This window comes from Rutilus rutilus, assembly GCF_951802725.1.
Source record: "Rutilus rutilus genome assembly, chromosome: 1".
Taxonomy (NCBI): Eukaryota; Metazoa; Chordata; class Actinopteri; order Cypriniformes; family Leuciscidae; genus Rutilus; species Rutilus rutilus.
The window spans coordinates 27,352,190-27,375,744 of NC_140209.1; the positions used below are offsets into that span (position 1 = coordinate 27,352,190).

General features: G+C 37.9%; 1 protein-coding gene across 8 annotated transcripts in view; it reads right to left on the reverse strand.

Moving 5' to 3' along the window:
- Nucleotides 1-1,817: 1,817 nt before the first annotated feature.
- The window catches only part of foxk2b (forkhead box K2b), a 91,985-nt gene continuing 70,247 nt past the window's right edge, over nucleotides 1,818-23,555 (reverse strand). For all 8 annotated transcript variants that reach the window (XM_084387955.1, XM_084387958.1, XM_084387957.1 and 5 more), the window contains 8 exons: nucleotides 11,693-11,884; nucleotides 9,024-9,168; nucleotides 7,780-7,926; nucleotides 6,849-7,042; nucleotides 5,589-5,788; nucleotides 4,698-4,943; nucleotides 4,399-4,611; nucleotides 1,818-3,666 (listed from right to left, as the gene is read on the reverse strand). In XM_084387955.1, coding sequence (XP_084244081.1) covers nucleotides 3,464-3,666; nucleotides 4,399-4,611; nucleotides 4,698-4,943; nucleotides 5,589-5,788; nucleotides 6,849-7,042; nucleotides 7,780-7,926; nucleotides 9,024-9,168; nucleotides 11,693-11,884 — 1,540 coding nt within the window. In that variant the 3' untranslated portion in view covers nucleotides 1,818-3,463. The remainder of the gene's footprint in view (nucleotides 3,667-4,398; nucleotides 4,612-4,697; nucleotides 4,944-5,588; nucleotides 5,789-6,848; nucleotides 7,043-7,779; nucleotides 7,927-9,023; nucleotides 9,169-11,692; nucleotides 11,885-23,555) is intronic.

Here is a 23,555-nt window from a genome sequence, read left to right on the forward strand (position 1 = left end):
ACAATCTCAGGTTCCTCTCGTTTCCTCCCATCAGCATCACTCAGCTCCCGGTCGCCATGGCAACTCCTCCCACGTCTGTGTGACAGTGAGATGTGTTCATTAGAGCCTTAATTTACCTCCCACAGTCTCGCGCTAAATCTGATAGCGTTACCTGTGATTTTCTGCTGCCTTTTCCTGCTGTCTGAGGCTACCATGAAGAATATCAAGAACATTTAATCCTAAACTGCATTAAACTGAAGTGAAATAATTTGCGTTCACTTTACTAAAAGCGCCACATTGAGGGTAACGGTCTCGTATTCAAAATATGGTCACAAAAACGTCCATTGTCAGAAGAGTAGCAATGAATAAGGCACAGCTCACAAGTAAATCGTTTTCAAAAGGGCAGTTTTCTGCTGACCAACTCGGCGAATTCGAACTTTAACACTAGAGAAATCGGCGTGTGGAACTTTTTCACCCTCACGCGCAGATTCCTTTTGGAACGACTGGATTTTAACCGCGAAAATTTGCCGCGCAAGGGCAAAAGTGACAGCGCCTCAACTCTCATTAAAGGGATTTCATCAAAACTGACCTGAAATCTTAATCACATTAAACATCATCATGATCTACTAGAGACAGATAAACACAACACCACTATTTTATTCGAATGCAATGTAATTTTAAGTTACTAAAACCTTTCGGCCGTTATAGCAAATCTCAGGCTGAACAGACGAGACGCCATCTTGCATGTTCAAATTCAGACACGTAAAGAGGTCAAAACTCAACAAAGAGAGGACGAACCCCTCAGGAGGGTCGTACAGGTCAATCAAATCATCTTTAATCATCAGTGCTCTTAAGAGATATGCATTCTCTCGAGATTCACCTTATGAAGAGAGGCTAAAGGTTAAACTATTTTCGGCGGGTATTAAAACAAATCTAGACCAGATTACCAATACAGATCATCTGTAGGACGACAGGACCTTTTCATACACAATATCAGAAGCCATTTGAGTTCTGCTGCCACACACAGCCTACGGACGCTTACACACCAGCGCCACACAGTGGTCATCTGAGAAATTACCACATTTCTAGTTTAAATGTCTTCAGCTGGCATCTCATAGAGAAATCTGAAAATTGATTATGGATTTCACGTCTTATCTTAGTGAGAAGACGACTATTATTCTGGGACTTTAACTAAATTGAACTAAACTTGCTTATATTTAATTTTGCAAGTATTGTTGAGCAAACTATCTTGCTTTTAAAAACCAGAGGTTAGAATGAAACTGCAACCCAATTCAATATTTGAACTACTTTTTCAATTAGTGTTAGTGATCTTAATTTGCATCAACTTCACTAATGTAAGTTAATGTCTGAGAATTAGAAAATATATGACAAAGTTGTGCTAATGGTGCAACAAGCCAGAAAAAACTTGGCCTAAAATGAACAAAATGCATCATAATTTCCACAGGAATAAGCAGCACAACTGTTCACAAAGTTTTCAACACTGATAATAATCAGAAATGTTTCTTGATCATCAAATCATAATAATAGAATATTTCTGAAGGATCATGTGACACTGAATGATACTGAAAATTCAGCTTTGATCACAGGAATAAATTACATTTGAAAATATATTGCAATAGAAAACCAATATTTGAAATGGCAATATTAATATCTTACTGTATATTTGATCAAATAAATGCCGCATTGAGAGCATGAGACTTATTTCCAAAACATTTAAAATTGTTAAAGTCCCAAACTTTGTATTCACCCCTACAGACTATGTGTCTATGTATGACAAGACTAATTCAATCAAAGAAAAGACAAGAACATCATCAGCGTAAGGTTTTAAATTAATTTATAAAAAAAAAGCATTGACCCACTGAAGCAGAACAAACATCAATCATATTTTTTTTGCTTTTGTTTGAAACATATATAATCAGTCAGACTCATGGGCCTGACCAGAATCAAATCATTAAGCAGACACAATCGGCCTACACCAATACAGCCTAAAAACAAAAGGGAACAAAACAGAAAGAAAACAGGGGGAAAAAGTAAACAAAAGGAGTCTAATCAAGCAGATCTGGTCCGATTCAAAGCAGGTTCTTGTGTTTTTTTTTTCTTCTGGATTACGTTTAAATCGCCGGATCAGGTAGGTTTGTCTAGTCCGTTACATGCAAGCTGGATGAAAACAGTTCAACTACACATGGAAATGACACGTCCGCTCGAGCATCTGTGCATGTATGAAAATATGTCAGTGTAACAAAGCCGGTTTTGCTCAGATTTAAAAATAAACAAAGGAAAAACATAGGAAGGAAATACTCCATTAATACATTTTTCTCCATCTTAGAAAAGAAACTACGCTTAGTTTCACAGAGCAGAAAAGAGACAGGCGTCCCACGTCCTCTTCTGCTCGTATGCTGCTGCTTATATATATCGTTATTGTTATTATTACTTTTTAAAACGTCTCTATAAATGAAAACACACCCAGATCCTACGCTCCACGTATGAACGACAAAATACTGCATATTATCCACTACGACAATTGCAGGGGATTGTGGGGGATGCTGTCAGGCTAGCTGCCGAAAGTTTAGGAATATGTGATGTGTTTTGGAATATTTTGATCCCTTTGGCTGAAGACAGTCTCCACATACAGCCCTAGTATGCACTATAAAAAAAAAAAAAAAAAAAAAAAAAACCTTCAACCTATTTGTGGTTCATGGTGTGTAATTCCATTCCAGGACATCCTCTTGGCTTTTCCCCCTCCACAATCTGAATGCCAAACTTTGGAATGTTGGATGGAAGCCCGTGTTCCGCTGTCAGAGATCCAGATTCCACAAGCGGGAGTTCTGGAATTCTCAGTCTACTGTGAACAACACAAGGGTTCCGGAGGTTCTAGAATCTTTCGGGTTCCGGCGGTCCAGAGAGGATCAACATCTGCACATCCGGAGGGCATCGCACGTCGCAAAACATCCGGGAAAGAGTGCATATTTGTTTTTTTTTTTTTTTTTTTTCAAGATGCTTCCAATTTTGGCCGCGAGATGCTAAATATCACCGTGACCCCCAAGAGCAGAATCCAAGCCAATCAAACGCCTCCGATCGGACAACATCTGCAGGGTCTGTGAAAGTCTGTAATAAAATGCCCAGTTACGGACCAGATGGCAGTTGCTCTTGTGTTTCGGGGTGCGAGTTCTTGTTCAGTCAGGCTCGAGTCATAAAACGGAAAACAGGCAGCTGATTGCTGCGAAAAAAACGAAACGTATTACAACAGTAACGGACGCTATTTTATGCGTTTGGTTTTCTTTTTTTGACGTTAGAATTTATTTTTGCTTCACTTGAAAAGGTTAACAGCGGTTGTCCAGCCTGAAAGCCTTCAGTTTTGGCACCATGAGCTGGATGGAAGAGAAACCGTGATGAGAGGAAAAGAAAAAGGAAAAAAAGGAAAACAGAAGGAGGGAAAGTGGTGGTGGTGGTGTTCAATGGGTGACTAGTTGTGGTTGCCGTGCTGGTTGGTGGAGTCTGTGTCCGCGGCGGTTCCGTTCGGGTCAGAGGTGATTTTCTGTTCTTCGTCCTCGGTTTTCAATCGTTTGCTCTCCGGCGGCTCGCTTGCTTTTTCACCGTTCTGCCTCTTCGTGGGGAGAGAGGCGGACGCCGAGGCGTGAGCGGCCAACATGTGTAACGGACTCGACACTGAAGACAAACAGAAAGAGACATTTAACATTAATTACATTTTTTCCTTCGCCCAGTCAACCAATATTTTGATGCAAAATCATCTGTTACTTAGCAGAAACTTGACAATCATTAGACAGATATCAACATGTGACACCCTCATCACTATATATATATATGTGTGTGTATGTGTGAAGGTGAACAACAACAAAACCAACAAAGAAACAATTTTGTATTTGAAGTCCCCCTGTGGTGAAAATCAAGTTTTTAATGTTGTTTATGTGTCTATGTGGTGTTTTTAATATGCTTTAAGACAAACCATGTGTAAATTCATAAGTCGACACCATTGCTGAGTATTTCCTCCTTAAAACTGCAGTGAATCAAAGACAGTCTCAAAAACGTTTTGAAATCGCTGGTGTTTCTGACGTCACAAACTACCTTGTAACCAATCAGATCAACGTGTGATCGTCAACCAGTGGATCTCTGCTGGTGTGAGTGAGTGGAGGTGGGGCTCATTTGCATATTCATAGAACCACGTATAATAAATGAGGCAAGGGTGTAGAGTTACATTCAAGATATTTTAAGGCATGAAGACATTTTTTTTAGGAAAAAAAAAAACAGAACCTTAAATGTGTCATTTCGGTGATCAAAGAAGAGTTTTAAGTGATAAAATGATTGACTGCAGGGGGACTTTAAATTCCACTGTTCTGTAATAATATCCTTCCTCTGATTATATCATTAATAACGGAATACCTGAGTTGGCCTGGCTCTGTATTGCCGTGGCAATAGGCATTACATGAGTGCCATTTTGGGTGATGGCTTTGATTGGCAGTTGGTGCTGACCCAATGGGGCTTGTTGCACTATGGTAACTGTTTGAAGGGGCGTGGCTCCGGCGCTGCTCTGAATGATCCTATTGGCTGTGCCTATGGAGTCGTGAGTGATGCCAGGAACCGACTCTACCTTGACTAAAGAGAGACAGAACACATGTTTGTTACTAACGTTATCTGAAGAAATGAAAACCAGTTCATGTTCCTTGACCTGAGCTCGTCACCTTTGACCTCCTCGTACTCCCCGTTCTCCAGCGGCTCTGGTTTGATGGCGTTCTGCAGGTTGGCTCCGCTCAGGGCACTGACGGTCATCGCCGGGATCTGGTGGACCACGTGCACCGTCTGCATCAGCGGCTGCGCACACGTGGAGGACGTGACGGGGGTGGCCAGCGCGTACGTCACGGGCTTCATCGACTGAGTCAGCGGGCGCTGGACCGCGATCAGGACCGGCTGGGAGGTGATGGGAGACACTGAGAGAGAGAGAGAAAACATGCACACGCTCAGTGATCGTATGTCAACTGATATATACTACTGATGCACAGGTTCTGACTGGTACCAGTAACAGGTTGTTAAAGCTGAATAACAAAACATAAATAAATATTAAAAGACAAAGAGAAGTCCAGATTCTGACAGATAAAAATGAAAACTGTGTGCTTATTAGTTATTTATATGAAAACAAAGTGTCTATTTATGTTAAGGCTCATAAAAAACTAATAATTAGTAGTCTATAATTTTACTGTAAACTAAACAATATTGATGCACAGATTCTGACTGATACTGGTAAGCAGTGATTATTTAATAAAATTATAAAATAAAATAAAAATAAAAATAAGGAGTAGTCGATAATATTATAATATCATCTAAATCAGACAAAATACAGATAATACAAATGATAAAAATAAAATGAAGACATAAGCATTGTAATTTTACCATTGTAAATTATTGTATAGTAACTATTGTTATTATTATTTTATTTTTTTTCAACCGCTGTAAACGCTTTGAAGCCGAGCAAAAATTCTAATGTCAACAGATGAACGATAACCAAGATCATGAATTTCTGAGAGAGATCTAAAAGATCAGCCCAAGTGAATGTTAGTTCATCTGTGATGGAGTACCTGAGGTGTTCTGGGTAAAACGGGCCTCCTGAATCACGGCTAGTTTGGGTTGGACGGCAGCAGCAGGAGGGGGCGGAGCCGAGGCGGGCTCGGGCTCCATGGGAACCGGTGAGCCTTCGCGTGATAGGCTGTCGGGAGTCTGGACGCCGCTGGAGTGGGCGGAGAGAACGCCCGCGTGATTGGGCGACGCCGGGGCGCTCCTGTCATCAAACACGGACACATTTCACATACACTACCCTTCAGAAATTTTTTTATTCAAAAGCAACTAATATTCAGCAATGAAATCATCAAATGTGACAGCAAAGTCATTTATAATGTTACAAATGATTTCTATGTCAAAAAAATGCTGTTCTTTCGAACTTTCTATTCATCAAAGAATCCTGAATAAAAGGTTTCTACAAGAATATATTAATCAGCACAACTGGTTTTCAACACTGATAATAATCAGAAATGTTTCTTGATCATCAAATCATCATATTAGAATGATTTCTGAAGGATCATGTGACACTGAAGACTGGAGTAATGATGCTGAAAATTCAGCTTTGACCACAAGGAATAAATTACAGTTTAACACAGAGAAGAGCTAATATTTCACAATATTACTGATTTGACTGTATTTTTGATCAAATAAATGCAGCCTTGCTGAACAGAAGAGACTTCTTCCAGAAACATTTACCAACCCCAAACTTTTAAACAGTTGTGTCGAATGCAACATTTAAGATAATCATAACTAGTGTTATGACAAAAGTAAAGATTTAGTGACGTTCACAAGCAAAAATACTCAACATGTAAATGAATCCGCTAATATTTTGATACTTGATTTTTTTATCTCAATTTCCCTTTTCTCTTTATTTTCTTTTTATTGTATTGTAAAGCACTTTGGTTGTGTTAAACTTGTGCTCTATAAATAAAACTTGACTTGACTAATAGATAGATAGATAGTTTTATTTAACGTCATGTCAGCATCTAAGGCTATTTTAATGGCAAAAATTCAATAACAAAAATACTAATTTCATATAAATACAATAAAACCAAGCAAACAAACACAAGAAGTCAAATTATACGACTTGACTAATAGTTAATCTGCTAATATTTTGAAACTTGATTTGTATCTCCATTTCCTTTTCTTTTTATTGATTTATTTGTATTGTATTGTAAAGCACTTTGGTTGTGTTCAACTTGTGCTCTATAAATAAAACTAATAAGACTAATATTTTCGAGTCGTGTGAAATGGCATGTGATAAAGGTTAGTGTTGGGACCTGGATGAGAGGGGTCCCAGCGGGGTCCTGAAGCAGGGGACGCCCCGCGGCCTGCGTTTCCTGAAGGCCTGCTCCACCAGCTTGCTCTCGGACGACGGGTCGATCCTCCAGAACGAACCCTTGCCCGGCTCCTCCTGAGAGCGCGGGACTTTGATGAAGTACCGATTCAGGGACAGGTTGTGACGAATCGAGTTCTGAGACAGAGAAATTTATTCATAATGTCAACTGAAATCCCCAATTACCAAGCAATGCTACATTGTGTTCAGTCTGTGCTGTAAAAAGGTCACATTAGCAATTAAAGAAAAAAAACTTCAGCAAAACATGGTCAGGTCAAAGTGTCCGAATAATATTTGGTCCCAAATTTGTATACATTTTACTGTTGCCTTGGCTTTTGGCTTGCTTAGTTGGGGACATTTAATATTCAACAATATTATTGATCTGCCTTACTTAGGGGTGGACGATGACGCAATTTTCTTCTAGAAACAAACTTTGTTGTATTATTTTTATGTTATCAATGTGAAGCTGCTTGGATACAATCTGTACTGTAAAAAGCGCTATATAAATAAAGGTGACTTGACTTGGTAGTCACTGTATGAGGAAATTTGGGGTATAATGTGTCACAGTTTACTTTATTTTGCTCTCCTCACTTACATCAATGAACTATAGTGTCCTGCAACCACTAGTAAAAAAACAACAACAAAAAACCATTATATCTGTTGTCTGAATAATTTTTGGTTTGACTGTATATTACAAACAAAGAGAGTAACAGAGAGCATCTACTTAAAAATGCAACAAACTTAAAACTCAACAGTCATGGAGCGCCTAAGATGCTTTATGTTTTCCAGATATTGTTGATGATTCACTATAAGCCTGTGTGAACAGCCTCATCTCTGGTTGATCTGGTGTGTGTGTGTGTGTGTGTGACACTGACCTGCCAGCCCTTGTCTGCCGTCCTGTAGTACGGGTAGTTCTTGGTGATGTGCGTGTAGATGCCGTTTAGTGTTAACTGCTTGTCCTGCGCCATCGTGATCGCCTGCACGATCAACTGAGCGTACGAGTACGGGGGCTTGGAGTCGTCCTGGAGAGAGAAAGAGAGATTTCACCGTTACCATGAACTAAAGATCATTTAGAATAGATGGACAATTTTCTCCAGGTCTTATACACTACCCGTCAAAAGTTGGGAGTAATTATGATCTGTTTTTGAAAGGAGTCACTTCTGCTCAGCAAGGCTGCGTTTATTTGATCAACAATACAGTGAAAACAGTAATATATTATTACAATTTAAGATAGCTGTTTTCTATGTGAATATATGTTAAAATGTAATTTATTCCTGTGATGATTGATCATTACTCCAGTCTTCAGTGTCACATGATCCTTCAGAAATCATTCTAATATGATGATTTGATGCTCAAGAAACATTTGTGATTATTATCAGTGTTGTGCTGCTTCATATTTTGTTAAAACCATAAGCAATAGCTTTTAATCAGTGACAATTGTATTATACGTGTTGCCTATGTGATGCTTTCTCTTGTTTTGTTCTGTGTGACATTAAAGCACATTGGTCAACTTGTGTTGTTTTAATTGTGCTATATAAATAAAGTTGCTATTGCTATGATACATTTCTTTCAGAATAATTTGCTGAACGGAGTAAAAAAAATAAAAAATAAAATAATATTTCAAATATAAATCTTTTGAAACGGTCACTTTTGATTTAATACATCCTTGGATAAAAGCAATAATTATTATTCTTTGTAAAATCTCACTTACCCCTCACTTGCGTTATCCTTTGAATTGTAAAGTGTATAATTTTTTCCATAAAAAATATGAAGCAGTGCAACTGTTTTCAACACTAATAATAATCAGAAATGTTTCTTGATCATCAAATCATCATATTAGAATGATTTCTGAAGGATCATGTGACACTGAAGACTGGAGTAATGATGCTGAAAATACAGCTTTGATCACAGGAATAAATTACATTTTAACATATATTAAAATAGAAAACACTTATTTCAAGTAGTAATAATATTTCACAATTTTACTGTTAATATCACAATTTACATACAAATAAATGCAGCCTTGGGGAGTATAAGCAACTTCTTAAAAATACAAAAAAAATCTCATAATTTTTCCAAACTTTTGTCCGGTAGTGATGTTTATCCTAAGATTTGGCACCTTTGGACTGTCTCCTTCTGACGCCTCTTTGTCATTCTCGGACTGAGAGTTATCATTCATGAGCTGCAGGTCAGGCACGATTCGGCCCAGCCTGTAGCCGGACGATCCCGCACCCCGCGGACTGGACGGGCACGAGTTAGCAGCGCTGAGGGACACACACGACACAAAAAATGCATTACCATACACACCAAAATCATTTAGTAAAATGGGCCGCTGGAAACAGATGGAACGCAGGGAAGGAGGAGGTTTCATTTTCCCTGCAGAACAGGAAACTGCCTCATTTATGTGGGAGCCAAACTCAATTAAATCACTCAAATCAGAAGTGGCTCATAAAGGACATGCAGCTGCAGACACAATTCAAACGCAGACACTCAAAAACCACCAAACCTGATGAGGCACGAACACCAACGTTTCAGTTTCAACTCGCCTTGAAGCTTCATAGATCAGAAAAACTTTCTCTGCTTTATCAATTATATCTTATCTTTCAGTAAGTGTTTTCATTAACTAAAACTATTAAATTATTCAATTATATTTAAAAAAAGTTAAATGTTATCTGAAAATAAAATAAAATAGAAAAATATTAAAAAAATAAAAAAATAAAAAAAAAAATCAAGAAAAAGGCAACATTTCTATTTTGATTAGTTAAAGTATAATATATATAAAAATATTATAAAACAAGCAGCGATTATCGGGGCCAAGTGCAAGACGACGATAAGACATGCCAACATGGCTGGGAGTGTCAGACCAACTGCAACAATGAGCAATTAAAGATATTTAAACATGATTTTAGACAAAATGGCTGAATAATCATACAGTAATTAAAAATATGATTTACTGGTTTATCACTTTCGACCAATAGGGGCGCAGTTACAAAACTGATGTGGTGTGGTCAGAGTGAGGTGACAATGACATACAAAGTTTGGTGTCAATATGTCAAGGCATTGCAGAGATAAAGCCTGAATAGTCATTTTGGCATCATGCCTCAACTTTGCTGCTGCAGTATACGAAAACAATTTTGTCTATCGACACGAAATCCATAACTTTTAGTCGGCTCAGTCTGAAGATGATACGATTCGATTTTGGTGAAAATCGGACAAACGGTTTAGGAGAAGTTCGAAAAAGTAGGTTTTAAAAGAAAATAAAGATGGCGGACAGGAAGTTTGGCTGACTATGACAAAATTGATATCCATGTTTTCGGCATAACACAAGGGAATCAAAATGCAGCATGTAGCCTCAGGTCATGCTTGTGATGACATGTACCAAGTTTGGTCTGAATGCGATAAAGCGTTGCAGAGATATAGCCTTGCGTCTGTTTTCACAAGCGCTACGTAAAATTAGTTTGCGCGGTATTCGAGAACGGTTTGACGAATCAACTTGAATTCTGATCTGGTCCAATTTTCATGCAAATCAGAGCAACCATCTAGGACGAGTTCAAAAAAGTAGGTTTTTCAAAAAATTCAAAATGGCAGAAACATTTTCATGACGGAAAATGACCAATCGAATCGGCTTGAGCTACGGAATCAGAGGGGAAACGAATTTAGAATTTTAGCCGTTAAAGGAGAACTCCGGTCAATTTTAACATTGAGCTCATTTTTTTGTACATTTGGAGTGCTGTCAGTACAGAGAACAACGACAAAAATCGGTGTTGCCTACACCGTGTTATCCTCTTTTTAAAATTTGCACCCTGTTGACTTCAATGGGGCAATGTTTAAACCTGCTTTTAGCCTCTTAATATCCTTGATGTGTCATTACAAGTGCACAGGTCATGTGAGTGATTCCTTCAGAGTGAACGCGGGTGAATCTGACTGCAGTAGATGTGAAAGATATGAATAAAAATGATGTTTATTCAGCCAGCGCACATACCTGTATTTACATCCTGTTTTCGGTCGAAGTCCAAAGTAGTCGATTGCCGAGTTCACGCCCATAGGTTTAGTTACCTATGATCACGAACGTGAACTCGACAATCGACTGTGCACTTGTAATAACACATCAAGGATATTAAGAGGCTAAAAGCAGGTTTAAACATTGCCCCATTGAAGTCAACAGGGTGCAAATTTTAAAAAGAGGATAACACGGTGTAGGCAACACCGATTTTTGTCGTTGTTCTCTGTACTGACAGCACTCCAAATGTACAAAAAAATGAGCTCAATGTTAAAATTGACCGGAGTTCTCCTTTAAGGTTCAAAAGTTATTAGCATAAACATGAGTGAAACTTTGGACAGTTGGTGGCGCTAGAGGGATTGAGTTAGAGACTCCAAATTTGCTATGGTGACTGTTCAGACTGTCCTCTATGAGTGTGCCAAATTTCATAACTTTCCTGCAAGCGGTTCCATGGGCTGCCATAGACTTCCAGAGTGAAAGAATAAGAAGAACAACGCCAACGATTTCAAGAGGTGCCTACGCACTTTCAGTGCTTGGCCCCTAATAACTCAATATTCTCAGGTTCACGTTGACAAAATCATAAAAATATTGTATATAATTTTGTTATATTTTTTAGGGATGCACCAATATGAATACGACCGATACCGATATGGTGGCCGATATATCCCTAAACTTGTTCATAAATCACTCAGCCTTAAACCTGATGGTGTGTGTGTGTGTATTTGTACCTGATGGGGTGTGTGTCTGTGTGTGTGCGTGTGTGTGTGTGTGTGTGTGTGTGTGTATACCTGATGGTGCCGGTGGGCGAGGGCAAGGGGCTCATGAGGTGAGCGATGTTATCGGGAATGTTGATGGTTAAAGGGGAGATCTGTGGCTGAACCGCTTTAACCGGAGACTCCGGTTCCCTCTTCTCACGCTTGACGCTCGCCAGTGCCGTGAAAGTGATTTTGATGTTCGTACTGGGGAACCGAAACGTGCACCTGAGAAAGAGAGAGAAAGATAATTATCAACTAAAGAGATGTAATCCTTATGGATCAAACAAGCATCAACATGAACCATCATACCAAGCCAAAACAAAGATTCACGCTTCCAAAAACACATGGGTGGAGCGTTTACAGTGGAAAGCAGGGCTTTTAACATCTGAAAAGGGTCTGAAGTGACAATATTCATTTACGATGTTTATAACAATTAACGCATAAAAACAGCTCGCGTTTCATAAATGAGGTCCAGCGAATAAGCTCATGTAGGAATATTAAAGTTGTTTACATGCAAAACGAAACCACAGAAACAGGCAAATCTCTAGGTGTGTCCATCTCTGCTTGATAAAAGAGCACAGTTCACGATGTTTATATGACCTTATGTGCAGTCGGCTTAATAAGTGTAATCGGTGTAAGATTATTAGATGCATGTAAACACCCTCGATGTGTTTCAGACACAGGTTTTCTTATGACCGAGATGACTGTGGTAATAAAGCTCAGGAGTATAAGTGGATCTCCAAGCGATGCTAAAATTAACCGCCCCTTGATGAACTAATATTCAGTCTCAACACTAACAGCCCCAGGAGTAAACAAGTCACCTCATCCCTGAAAACATGGTACGGCTCACACAGAAACCAGTTATTTAAGCTTTGCAAATCACAATAAAAAAAAAAAACATCACTATTCTCCCCAAATAAATGCGGTTGAAAAAAGCCTTTATTAAAAAAAAAAAAAAAAAAAAGTTAATTATACTTTACTTATCTGCACCAAATTAGCATTAAGCAGCAATATTTGCAATAATGTGAAAACAAATTTAATTAAAGTACGCTTCCAGTATTTCTCAATTAAGCGATCGTCGCTTCAAGCTGCTCAAAGTTATGACACGATTACTGACACACTAAAAAGACTCACAGCATTTTAATATCCTTTTCATTTATAAACAACATCCTGTTTAACCCGAGAGGACAGAACGAAAAGAAAAGCACACAAGCGCCCCCTTGGAGGAGTTCGGAAACGATGCGCTACTTCTGATGGACAAGGGCCATTTCTCTCCTTTTCTTTTAGCGTCATGGTCCATATGGTTGGCACTAGGTGACGTGTTTTTGTGCCAAGCCTTGTACTAAACTTTGCGCCAGGCCCCTGAAGCCCTAGCACACACACCAATCACACCCAGCGTCTTCAATTATCCCAGAATACAGCGGAAGACTATCCCTGCTTATTCACTAACAAATGAAAGGAGGATTCAATCCTGCTCTCGTTCAGAAACAGAGACGGCACTGGTACGTGTCTGGAATAAACACAGCCCTGAGTTGAGTTACCACCAACATTAGGACGCCGCTTTACGGGAATTCAAAAAAGGTGCTGATCTGAAATAAGTTTCAACGTGAAGATAAATTCTTCAGGCTGCAAAACACTATTTGATGCTTGTGCTGTCCGATACTTTTTTTATTTAATGCATTGATTTCTATTTCAGTGACATTTTTATGTCTAACGTTTTCATTTTGTCCGTACCTTTGACTAGTGTTTGCACATTATTTTTAGCTATCGTTCCTTAAAACACAGCACCAACAGTCCATTGGTCTGCCATTGACAATCTAATTGGGGAAAAACAGCAACAAAACAACGAACTAACATTTTACATGTGAAGTTAAACGCATCCTTCTCTAATTGGGTGGGTTGTTTCTTAGTTTTGCAAACTTTGGCTTTTATTCTTTAGTTAACTACAACATTTTCATTACACTAAAATGTTCAAATTAAGGTAATTTCATTTCATTAAATTGGTATTTTTCAGTAGATACAGGTTTTGAAATTGCTGTAACGCTTTACAATAATTTGTTAACATTAATGTATTAGCGAATATGACCTAACAATGAACAATTTTCTAAATCATTTATTAACCTTGATTAATGTCATTTAATAAAAATACAATTGGTCATCATTTATTCATGTTAGTTCATTAACTAAACGGTGAGATTAAAAGGGGTGTGGTATAATGCCCTTTTCACAAGATGTAAAATAAGTCTCTGATGTTCCCAGGGTGTGTGTGTGAAGTTCTAGCTCAAAATATCCCACATATATTTTTATACAGCATGTTAAAGTTGTTACTTTCTGGGGCTCAGAAAAACACACCGTTTTAGTGTGTATCCCTTTAAATGCAAATGAGCTGCTGCTCTCGGCACAGAGGGCGGAGCTACAACAGATTGTGTGTGTGTGTGTGTGTGTGTGTGTGTGTGTGTGTGTGTGTGTGTTAGCAGCTCTGATTACCTCACGCAGACATGCACTGAAATTTTAGCCTTTTATGTTCAAACCAGAGTCAGACAATGATGGAGAGACTCAAGAAGTGACATGTAGAAGCAACAGGACGTTTCTGAATGGTTAGTTGATGAATTTATGTTGCTGATGTGGAGTTAACTATCTTCAAGTCATTGATTAGCATATTCTGTCATGATAATCTATAAATCGTGTTCCCGTGGGCAGGGTTTTATACATTTTAGGGTTAGACCTCACGAACCCGTGAAGAAGCTTGTGTAGTCCCTATCAGCCGTTTGGTGTAGTCCTTAAAAACCCTCCCTAATCTCCCTTTGCTTTGAACTTTGAGCGTCGTAACTTTGCAGATGTTGTTTATGCTCAAACAGCAACATTACACACTAACTAAAGTTTTAAAAAGTGAAATCATAAATCAACCACCCCTTTAACTAAGATTAATAAATTCTATAGAAGTATTGTTCATTGTTAGATCAGGTAAACTAACCAATGTTAACTGATGAAACAGTGTTTGTTACCAAACCTATAATCTCTGTAGGAGGCAAATATGTACTTGATTAGACTGAAGGAAACATGTGGCACAAACTACAATAAATAATTGACTTATAAACAAAAAAGCAACATTTTCCACATCCAGCAATATAAAAGATAAGAATAATACCACATGATCTGACAGATAAAGTCTCGTCCTTCTGATTTCTTCTACAGTCGAACACATCGGCGTTGTGATTTCTCACGTGTCGGTTCATTCAGATCCGCACCGGTCATGAACGAGCAGCTTGTGACGCTTTATCAACAACATCTGCGGGACATTTCTGCAGTAATGAGTCCATTCCTTCAGCTCATGTTGTCGAAAACAGGATTCTTTCTCTTCGAACAATAGTTTGATGTCAGTAATTTATAGAAATTCCTCGCCAGTCTAACCCCAACATTCACTGAAACTAACTCACAAAAAAAAAAAAAAAAAAAAAGTAGAAATATTCATGATTAAGACATCACAATCATGTTAATAAGCTGCAATGACCAACATCATTTACATAAACACTCAGTATATTGTTAACTGAAACTATTAAAAACATTTGTTTATTGAAATTAAATTTTTTTACGAAAATGTTTCCTTTGCAACTAACTGAAATAAGTGCAAGTTAAAGCACTAAAAATTACTAACTGGAAATAATGAAACCTGAACTAAAAGTAAAAATAAAAATAATTTATGCCTAAATGGCAATGTTTAAAAAGAACAAAAACTACTACTAAAAAAAATAAAAATAAATTATATATATATATATATATATATATATATATATATATATATATATATATATATATATATATATATATATATATATATATATATATATATATATATATATATATATATATATATATATAAAAGAAGATTTAAAATATGAATACCTACAACTGTGTATAAATAATACTAATATAACAATGAAGGTTAGTGAATCATAACATTTACAAACACAAGACTTGGAAAATGAGCATGGAAAATGTTAATGAAAAACTACTAGAGTGCAGCCGTTTTTAACAAGTATGTTTCAGAGAAGAAAATAACCAACCACTCTGATTTATCGACTCTTTCAATAAACCTTCATTCATCTTTGCCAGTTGCTTTTGTCAAATATCTAACAATCGTTTTGTTGATGCAAATTTAATTAAGTATTCAGGATAAAATCTTAACTGTGTTTCTGCTCCAAGCAGCCATTTCAATACAATTCAGTCATGGCAACTACGAGGGGCTCTTTAAAACAGGAATGTTGGGATCCCAACCCCTCACATTCCTCCCTGTGGGTGGTGTGTGTGTGTGTGTGTGTGTGTGTGTTCTGAACAGACTTGTTCCCGCATATCTCCTTGCTTCTCTCCCACGAAACCCAAAAACACTCAAAGATTCTACAAAAATACACTACCGATCTCACACAGGAAGCATGGTTTGCTCAAAACCCCAAACTTTGATGTGTTTTTCTTGTTAAAATCATGACTGAAAAGAAAAAGTGTGATTTAAGCACTCAATCTTAGGCCCTGTTTACACCTGGTATTAAACGGATAGTTCACCCAAAAATGAAAATTAGCCCATGATTTACTCACCCTGAAGCCATCCTAGGTGTATATGTCTTTCTTCTTTCGAATACAATCAGAGTTATATAAAAACAATGTCCTGTCTCTTCCAAGCTTTATAATGGCAGTGGATGGGTTTATGTCTTTGGAAGAACATTAAAATGAATCTATTCATGATTAAAGTGCTCCAGACGGCTCTGGGGGTTAATAAAGGCCTTCTGAAGTGAAGCGATGCGCTTGTGTATAAAAATATTTAAAACTTTATCGACTAAAGTAACTAGCTTCCGGCAGACGGCCGTACGCATCGATTTACGCTTAAAGAGTAACACTTGAACTTGATTGACGCACAATGTAAATGACAGCAATTGACGCTTCTCGCGGTTTAAACAAACAGTTTACACCTGGTGTTTTAATCTGTCTCTTTAGTCCACTCTAAACCACTTCTGTCCTGATGTCTTCGAGGGGAGGGTCTATGTGCGGGTAAATGTGTGCATTTTTTCAGATCTTTCCATCTAATGGACAAAATAAGCTCACACAATTTACATATGAACACAACCGGAGACGACGGGAAAACATATGGAGAGCAGCAGCTTTAAGACCAGCCGAACGCTGTGAGTGTGTGTTAGAAATCAGGAACGGAGAGAGAACATTGTGCTTGGTATGTTTTTCATCTTCAACCCAAACTTGGGTCTCCAGCCGACAGTTTAAATCCCGTCTGGCTAGAGCGTTTCCCATAATGTTTACGCATTAGTTCAGTAGACGGAGAGACGGTCTTTTGTGGGGGTTCTTTCAGGTTTCAGTAAGTCAAATTTAAGATCTTTTTAAGACCATAAAGATTTTTTTTAAAAGTTCAAATTTAAACATTACCAAAAAAAAACAATTTCAAATCAAAGAAATTCTGAAAAAATCTTTTTATTTCAATTTTTACACAATGAAATCAATTGCTAATAAAATTAGCATCAATATGCACTTTTTGCTTACATAAACATTAAAATAATACCATTAAAAATGATGGCCAGATTTCAAAAGAGTGTCTTGCAACATGTTATCTACTAATATGTACAAGTTCAAATGAAGTTGTAACAAAAAAAGGCTTTATAAAAAGATAAACCTCACATATTTCAGCCTTTAAATCATTTTTTATAAAACGAATGAGTCAAAAATGATAAATTACTGACATTTACAATGCACTTTAGCTTATCTTTTATTATTAATAGTAAAATTCGGTCCGATTTTCCCGTGGCGTCTGTCGTTGCTATGCAACCATGCACTGCGCTCTCCACAACGACAAAGTGGTTTTAGTAGCTAATGGATTTCCACCACTGAAAAACGCTTGCTGTAGCTCTGCTACAAGATTTATTTACGGAGAAGAGGAAAAACACCCGTAGTGTTTGGGTGCACCCCCATCTTTCATGTTGACTGAGCTTTCAATGTTGTACGGAAAGGGTGAAGCTGATTGGTTGGTTATTGTCACATGATCTGCAGTGCACTTGAGGCATTCTGAAAAGTTGCGATTTTTTTCATCTCGCTGCGCCTGGAAAAAAATGAGCGTGCCGCTTCAATTATGAGTGCGCTTGCCTTTGGTAAAACAGCAAAAAGTGTTGGCCCTAACTAATGACACAGAAGGTATTTGACTATGGTGGGAGTGTTCGTCCTCCCCAGTCTGCACCGCTCAACACTTAAAGCAGAGGAATCACGCCAAAACGTACACTCTTTACAAACTGGGTTTAGCAACACCAAAACACAGTTAGTGCAACTTGTCTAGTTTTTGTCGAGTATGTATCAAATTAAACTTCATCTAACTGGTCTGTCTGTCTATTTCCCACATTATTTTGTTTGCAAGTACACTAAGGAACAACAGATACTTGTCATAACAACAATAAATCTATTTTAATGAAATCATTTCATTGGCAGTGTGAAATATTTTCGGCATGTTAAGCTTCATGAGTGTAAGATCCTCACAACAGCTACAGAAGAGAGCGAGAACTGAGTTAGTGGAGTCTAAAACTAGATCACGTCATCAGCTGGGGTGTATATGCTCAGAGATGGACCAAAGCAAACCCTAATGACTTCCAGACAGAAACAATCCCATTCCCAGTGACTCACTGTCTTACAACACTATAACAGATATTAAAGCTTGACTCACTCCTCCGGCGGTAAAGTCCTGTCTAGAGCCATGACAGTAAACCAAGATGTAGGCACAGAGGGAAAGACTGGGACTAAACTATAAAATTAAGCCATGACTAAACTATAAAATCAAGCCATGACTAAACTATAAAATAATGAATAAATTAAAAAAAATTAAAAAAATAAAACGTCATTAGAGATTAGTTTGGCATTTTTCAAATCTTAAAAGGTTAGTTCACCCCAAAAAAATAACAATTCTGTCATTAATTACTCACCCTCACGTCGTTCCAAACCCGTAATACATTCGTTCATCTTCAAAAAAATTTTTTTTAGGATATCAGAGATTTCTGTCCCTCCATTGACAGCCTACGCAACTACCACTTTCAAGGTCCAGAAAACTAGTAAAGAGATAATTAAAGTAATCCATGTGACTCCAGTGGTTTAAAATCCATGTGACTCCAGTGGTTTAACCCCAATTTTATTAAGCAATACGAGTGCTTTATTTGAAATATATAATTTTTTTTTTTACAAAATATAAATTTCCAACGCGCGATGCATGCGTGTTCTGTTGCCGCGAGAGCAGATGTTGTTGCGTAAACGTGCATTGGAGATTTATATTTTGTAAATAAAGTGGTAAATTATGTTTTTTTTGTACAAACAAAGCACTCGCACCGCTTCATAATATGAGGTCTGAATGACACAAAGGGGTTTCGGCTGACAAAAATGCTTGTGAATCCCTGCACTAGACACATCTCTGATGGAGAGTCTGACAGACAAAACTCTTCCCGCTCTAAATCTTCTAGAGCTGCACGATTAAATCGATAAAAGATCTCAATCTTATTCCTAAACGACAACGATTCGCCTGTGTCTATTAAACATTTCACAAAATCACAGCGAATAATTCAAAACTGGGTTGGCGCTGCCGATGAGCCAGAGAGAACAGCGATCATGTATCGGTGTGAAACCGCTTCATAAACAGTCTTTTCAACCACACAGTATCTTTATTTCTGTTACAAACATTCATATCGCAAAAGAACCGGAAAGGAAAATCTAAAGGAAATCACCTTTAGAAAGTAACATGGCACTTCAAATAAAGATATCGATTACATCGCTATGCCACCAGGAGGCGACAAGATACTGTTAGAAAAAGTCGTTGAATCATTCATTCAAGAGATTCGTTCAAAAACGCTGAATCATCCAGTCATGAAACAAGTGAAGTATCTATGAGTCATTGAATCATTCAAAATTTTAATAGACTACAGAAATTAACATTCGGTCAGAACCTCTAGTAAATTACATGTTATTTTGTCAAACTAGTTGTCAAGTTGAGAATCGTGATCTCTGTTTGACAAAAAAATTACCGTATTTTCCGCACTATAAGGCGCACTTAAAAGCCTTTATTTTTTTCAAAAAACGACAGTGCGCCTTATAATCCGGAGCGCCTTATATATGGATCTGGCGCCTTATGTTAACGTCTGTTAAACAACCGCTGACTTAAACCTTGTTTATACTTTCGCCTGACACCGGAGCGCGAGCCTCCGCTGACTGCGCGCGCAACTCCCCAAACAGACGAGGCATTTATACTTGACGCAACTGTTTTGTTTTAGACTGAACACCAGACCATACAACCGATTTAGACGCGCAAACTGGGCGCCGGTGTGATGAGATGTACTACTAATATCCGTCTGCTCGGGCAGATTCGGCTCAAAGTCATGCATCTTCGGATTCAGAGGCGCGCACGCTGTTAAGCCGAATCTGCCTGAGCAGACGGATATTATTTTTTTTTATTAACTTCGCGCTCATGCGGACGCGTCGAGTATAAACAAGGTATCTTGGTTTACATTTGGACTTTGGATGTGATCTTAGGCTTGAAAAGGTTGGTGACCACTGCATAACGCAAACCCAGTCAAACATTTGACTGCAGTATCTTCTATTCTATATGCGCCTTATAATCCGGTGCGCCCTATATATGAAAACAGTTCTAAAATAGGCCATTCATTGAAGGTGCGCCTTATAATCCGGTGCGCCTTATAGTGCGGAAAATACGGTAATAAATTGTGATTCTCAATTTATCCAGCATCGTTCAGCTCTAACATCTTCACAGCGTAAACTCCCTCACAGATGAGTTTCTGTTTCTGGTGCAGAAGGTCAGTGGGTTCAGATCCAGTGTTTGGGTTTCTCTGGGTTCAACCGACCCCAGCGGGAGGTGCATTTATTCAGCATAGTCTTTTACGACACATCCCAAACCAATGACCTTCTCCTCACCTGACACCTCACTGCTGCTTCTGCACATAAAAACATCATCATAATAAATCAGAAACACCCTGGAAAAGACCCCCAGGATCGATGAACATATTAAACAGTGTTTGACCGGGGCATAGAGACAAGAATAAGATGCTTTAAAACATTTCACCATGTTTGAATCCATTCCAAACAAAAAAAAAAAAAAAAAAAAAAAATGCTGAACGAGCTCATGGTTTCTTGTCTAGGCCTGGTCATGACATCTGTGGAGACGTCAGCATCCCTTTGTGCTGACAGAGAGCCAATCGGAGCGAATCTCCACTAATTAAATGCTCTTTAGCTTCTTGATCAATATTGTGACTCAGAGCGTCTCTACCTCAAACGTGCTGTCCATTACAGTCCATACAAACCATCTGGACGTACTGCACGTCTCCGCGGGTGCGACGCATTGATTTCTTGATAATTAAAGTGTGGACGTGGCTCTGTCTCTAATCTTTAGAGAAGTGGCAGTGTAATTAGCAACAGCATCCAGCACGTATGGCACGCCAACAGCTTTACAGACACACAAAACTGCTAAGGACAAACATTTATAAACAACCCGTTTCAGTGCCGTTTATAAGTCAGTCCTCACTGCGCTAGCCACGTCTAGGTCATGCATTAACTGATAAAACATGCCTCGAATGCAATGCAAGTCACTTTGGATAAAAGCATCTGGCAAACGCATAAATGCAAGAAGGAAATATGCACTTTTTCACTATACAAGGCTCTATGGTTTCCATGGCAGATGGAAACACAAAATCCAGTCATAAAATGGTTCAAGTCGTGTCTTTTGCGCGCCCAAGTTCATTATTTTAAATATAGTCTATTGTCTATAACGATGTCTATTTGCAACATGTTTTGGAAGCGTTGATCATTGTAGCCACTAGCCAATCACAGACGTATGTGTTGAGCGTGTGAACACAATTGGCCAATCAGAGGCGTTTAAGAATCCGCTCGAAATGCTGGTGTCGTCACATTTTTAAAAATGTTAAAATATAAAAGTCGGTACCTTTGACAACCCTTTCCCAGGTTTATTTTAAGGAAGCAGCTGGTAAACACAGAGATGTTCCCAGGTTTAAATAAGAGGTTGGTAAATTTTGAAAGTCGATAAGCAGTTAAATGTGTCAGTTTACACACACAGAAAAGTTTAAGCTTTTAAAAAGTATAAGCATAAAACGTTTAAATTAATTAAAATGTTCAATTTAATTTACAGACTGAATTTTTTTTGCGGTTTTCTAAAAGTTTGGACTTTAATAAAGAGAAAAAAAAAACTGCACTTAACCTTTTCACAGGCATTTTGTTTTCATAGTTAGACAGATACTGTGATGTATCGTTACAGGATTGTCTAGTAATATATTGATTAATATCGCAGAATTGCTGTGTCGTGAGCCATGTATCGTGAGGTACCCTGTGATCCCCACCCCTACTGCACAGTAGAATGTACTTTGTTAAATTATAATATCTAATATTAATAACACTAATACGGTTTATTTACTATTCCTTAAAAGATGTTTCATTTTTATCAAAACTTAATTTTGTAGATAACAGTTAACACTTTGTTTGCCATTAAAGATAAAAGGAATTGTTCAAATTTCATTTGCTTACACTGTAAAATATTAAATGTTTATGCATTCATCGGATTACCACATTATTTTGATAATAAATGTAGATATTAAACCATAAAACAGAATCCAGAAAAATTAATAGACACTAAAAATTCATACGGACATTTTATTGTTAACGTTTTATTAATTCAACTGATAAAATGTTCTTTTTGATTATAATTTTTTTTAAAACCATTACAATGGAATCCAGAAACATTACAACAAAAAAACTAAATTTAGGGAAAGAAATAACAGATTTCATACCTTAGCTTTAAAGATAAATATTGGCTATAAAAAGCCTTATTTACATTTTCTGAAGCCGCATCAAGTCTGTCAGCACAAAGACATCAGAGAGTCTCTTTATAACTCAAACAAACATGCATGCCTCCATATTTAGAAAGTGCTGCTAATCAGTCCAACTATATCAGCTCACTACCTTACTGCACTCTTAAAGTGACACCACGTATCAAGATGATCTAGAGGTGATGTGCATTTTTAAACCTGTGCAGAATTCAACAGAAAGGTTTGCTGAAATGAGACGAGCTGAAAAATGGCAGTGCATAAAATAGCTTTAAAGGCTGGCATTGTAGGGTGCAACAGATTTGTTGTTATATTGAGATATGTGGGTCATGTGTTAAAAAAAGCGAAGGGATAAGTGTGCACTACAGTCGTGCTTGACGCTGTGATTTGATGTCGTTCAAAAAGAGATACCTGAAATCTACAGTGCAAAGCGATTCTGAAATACGCTCGCCAGCCGTGGGTGAGACTAAGTACAAATCAGACAATTCATTCAAAACAGATAATGCACGATGATCACGATCCAAAGGTCGACTTCAGCATAATGTCAACACAACCAGATGTCCAACATCTTCTCAAGACAAACAAATAAGAAAATGCAAACATCTGACAGCTAAACCTACCTAACTGACAGACGGGGCTTTTCTGAGATGCCAAAAAAAATAAAAATAATAATCTATTGGAGGAAGAGCCTTTGATGCTGTCAGGATCTAAACCCCTAGTTAACATCTAACCCTGTGAGTGTTTACTGTTTACACTCCATCTGAGACAAAAACAACACTCATTCTTCCATGACACACAACACACATTTATTTATTTTGTGCACATTTCTGACAGGTGATAACAACATGTATATGCATTTGTTTAGAAGTGGTGTTTGAAATTCTAGTGAGCTGCCGACCTAGACAGCATTGCCTATCATGATGCCCCAAAATGCTGCTTCACACGCTTAAGATGCCCCAAAATGCTGCTTCACACGCTTAAGATGCCCCAAATTGCTGCTGCACACACTTATGATGCCCCAAATT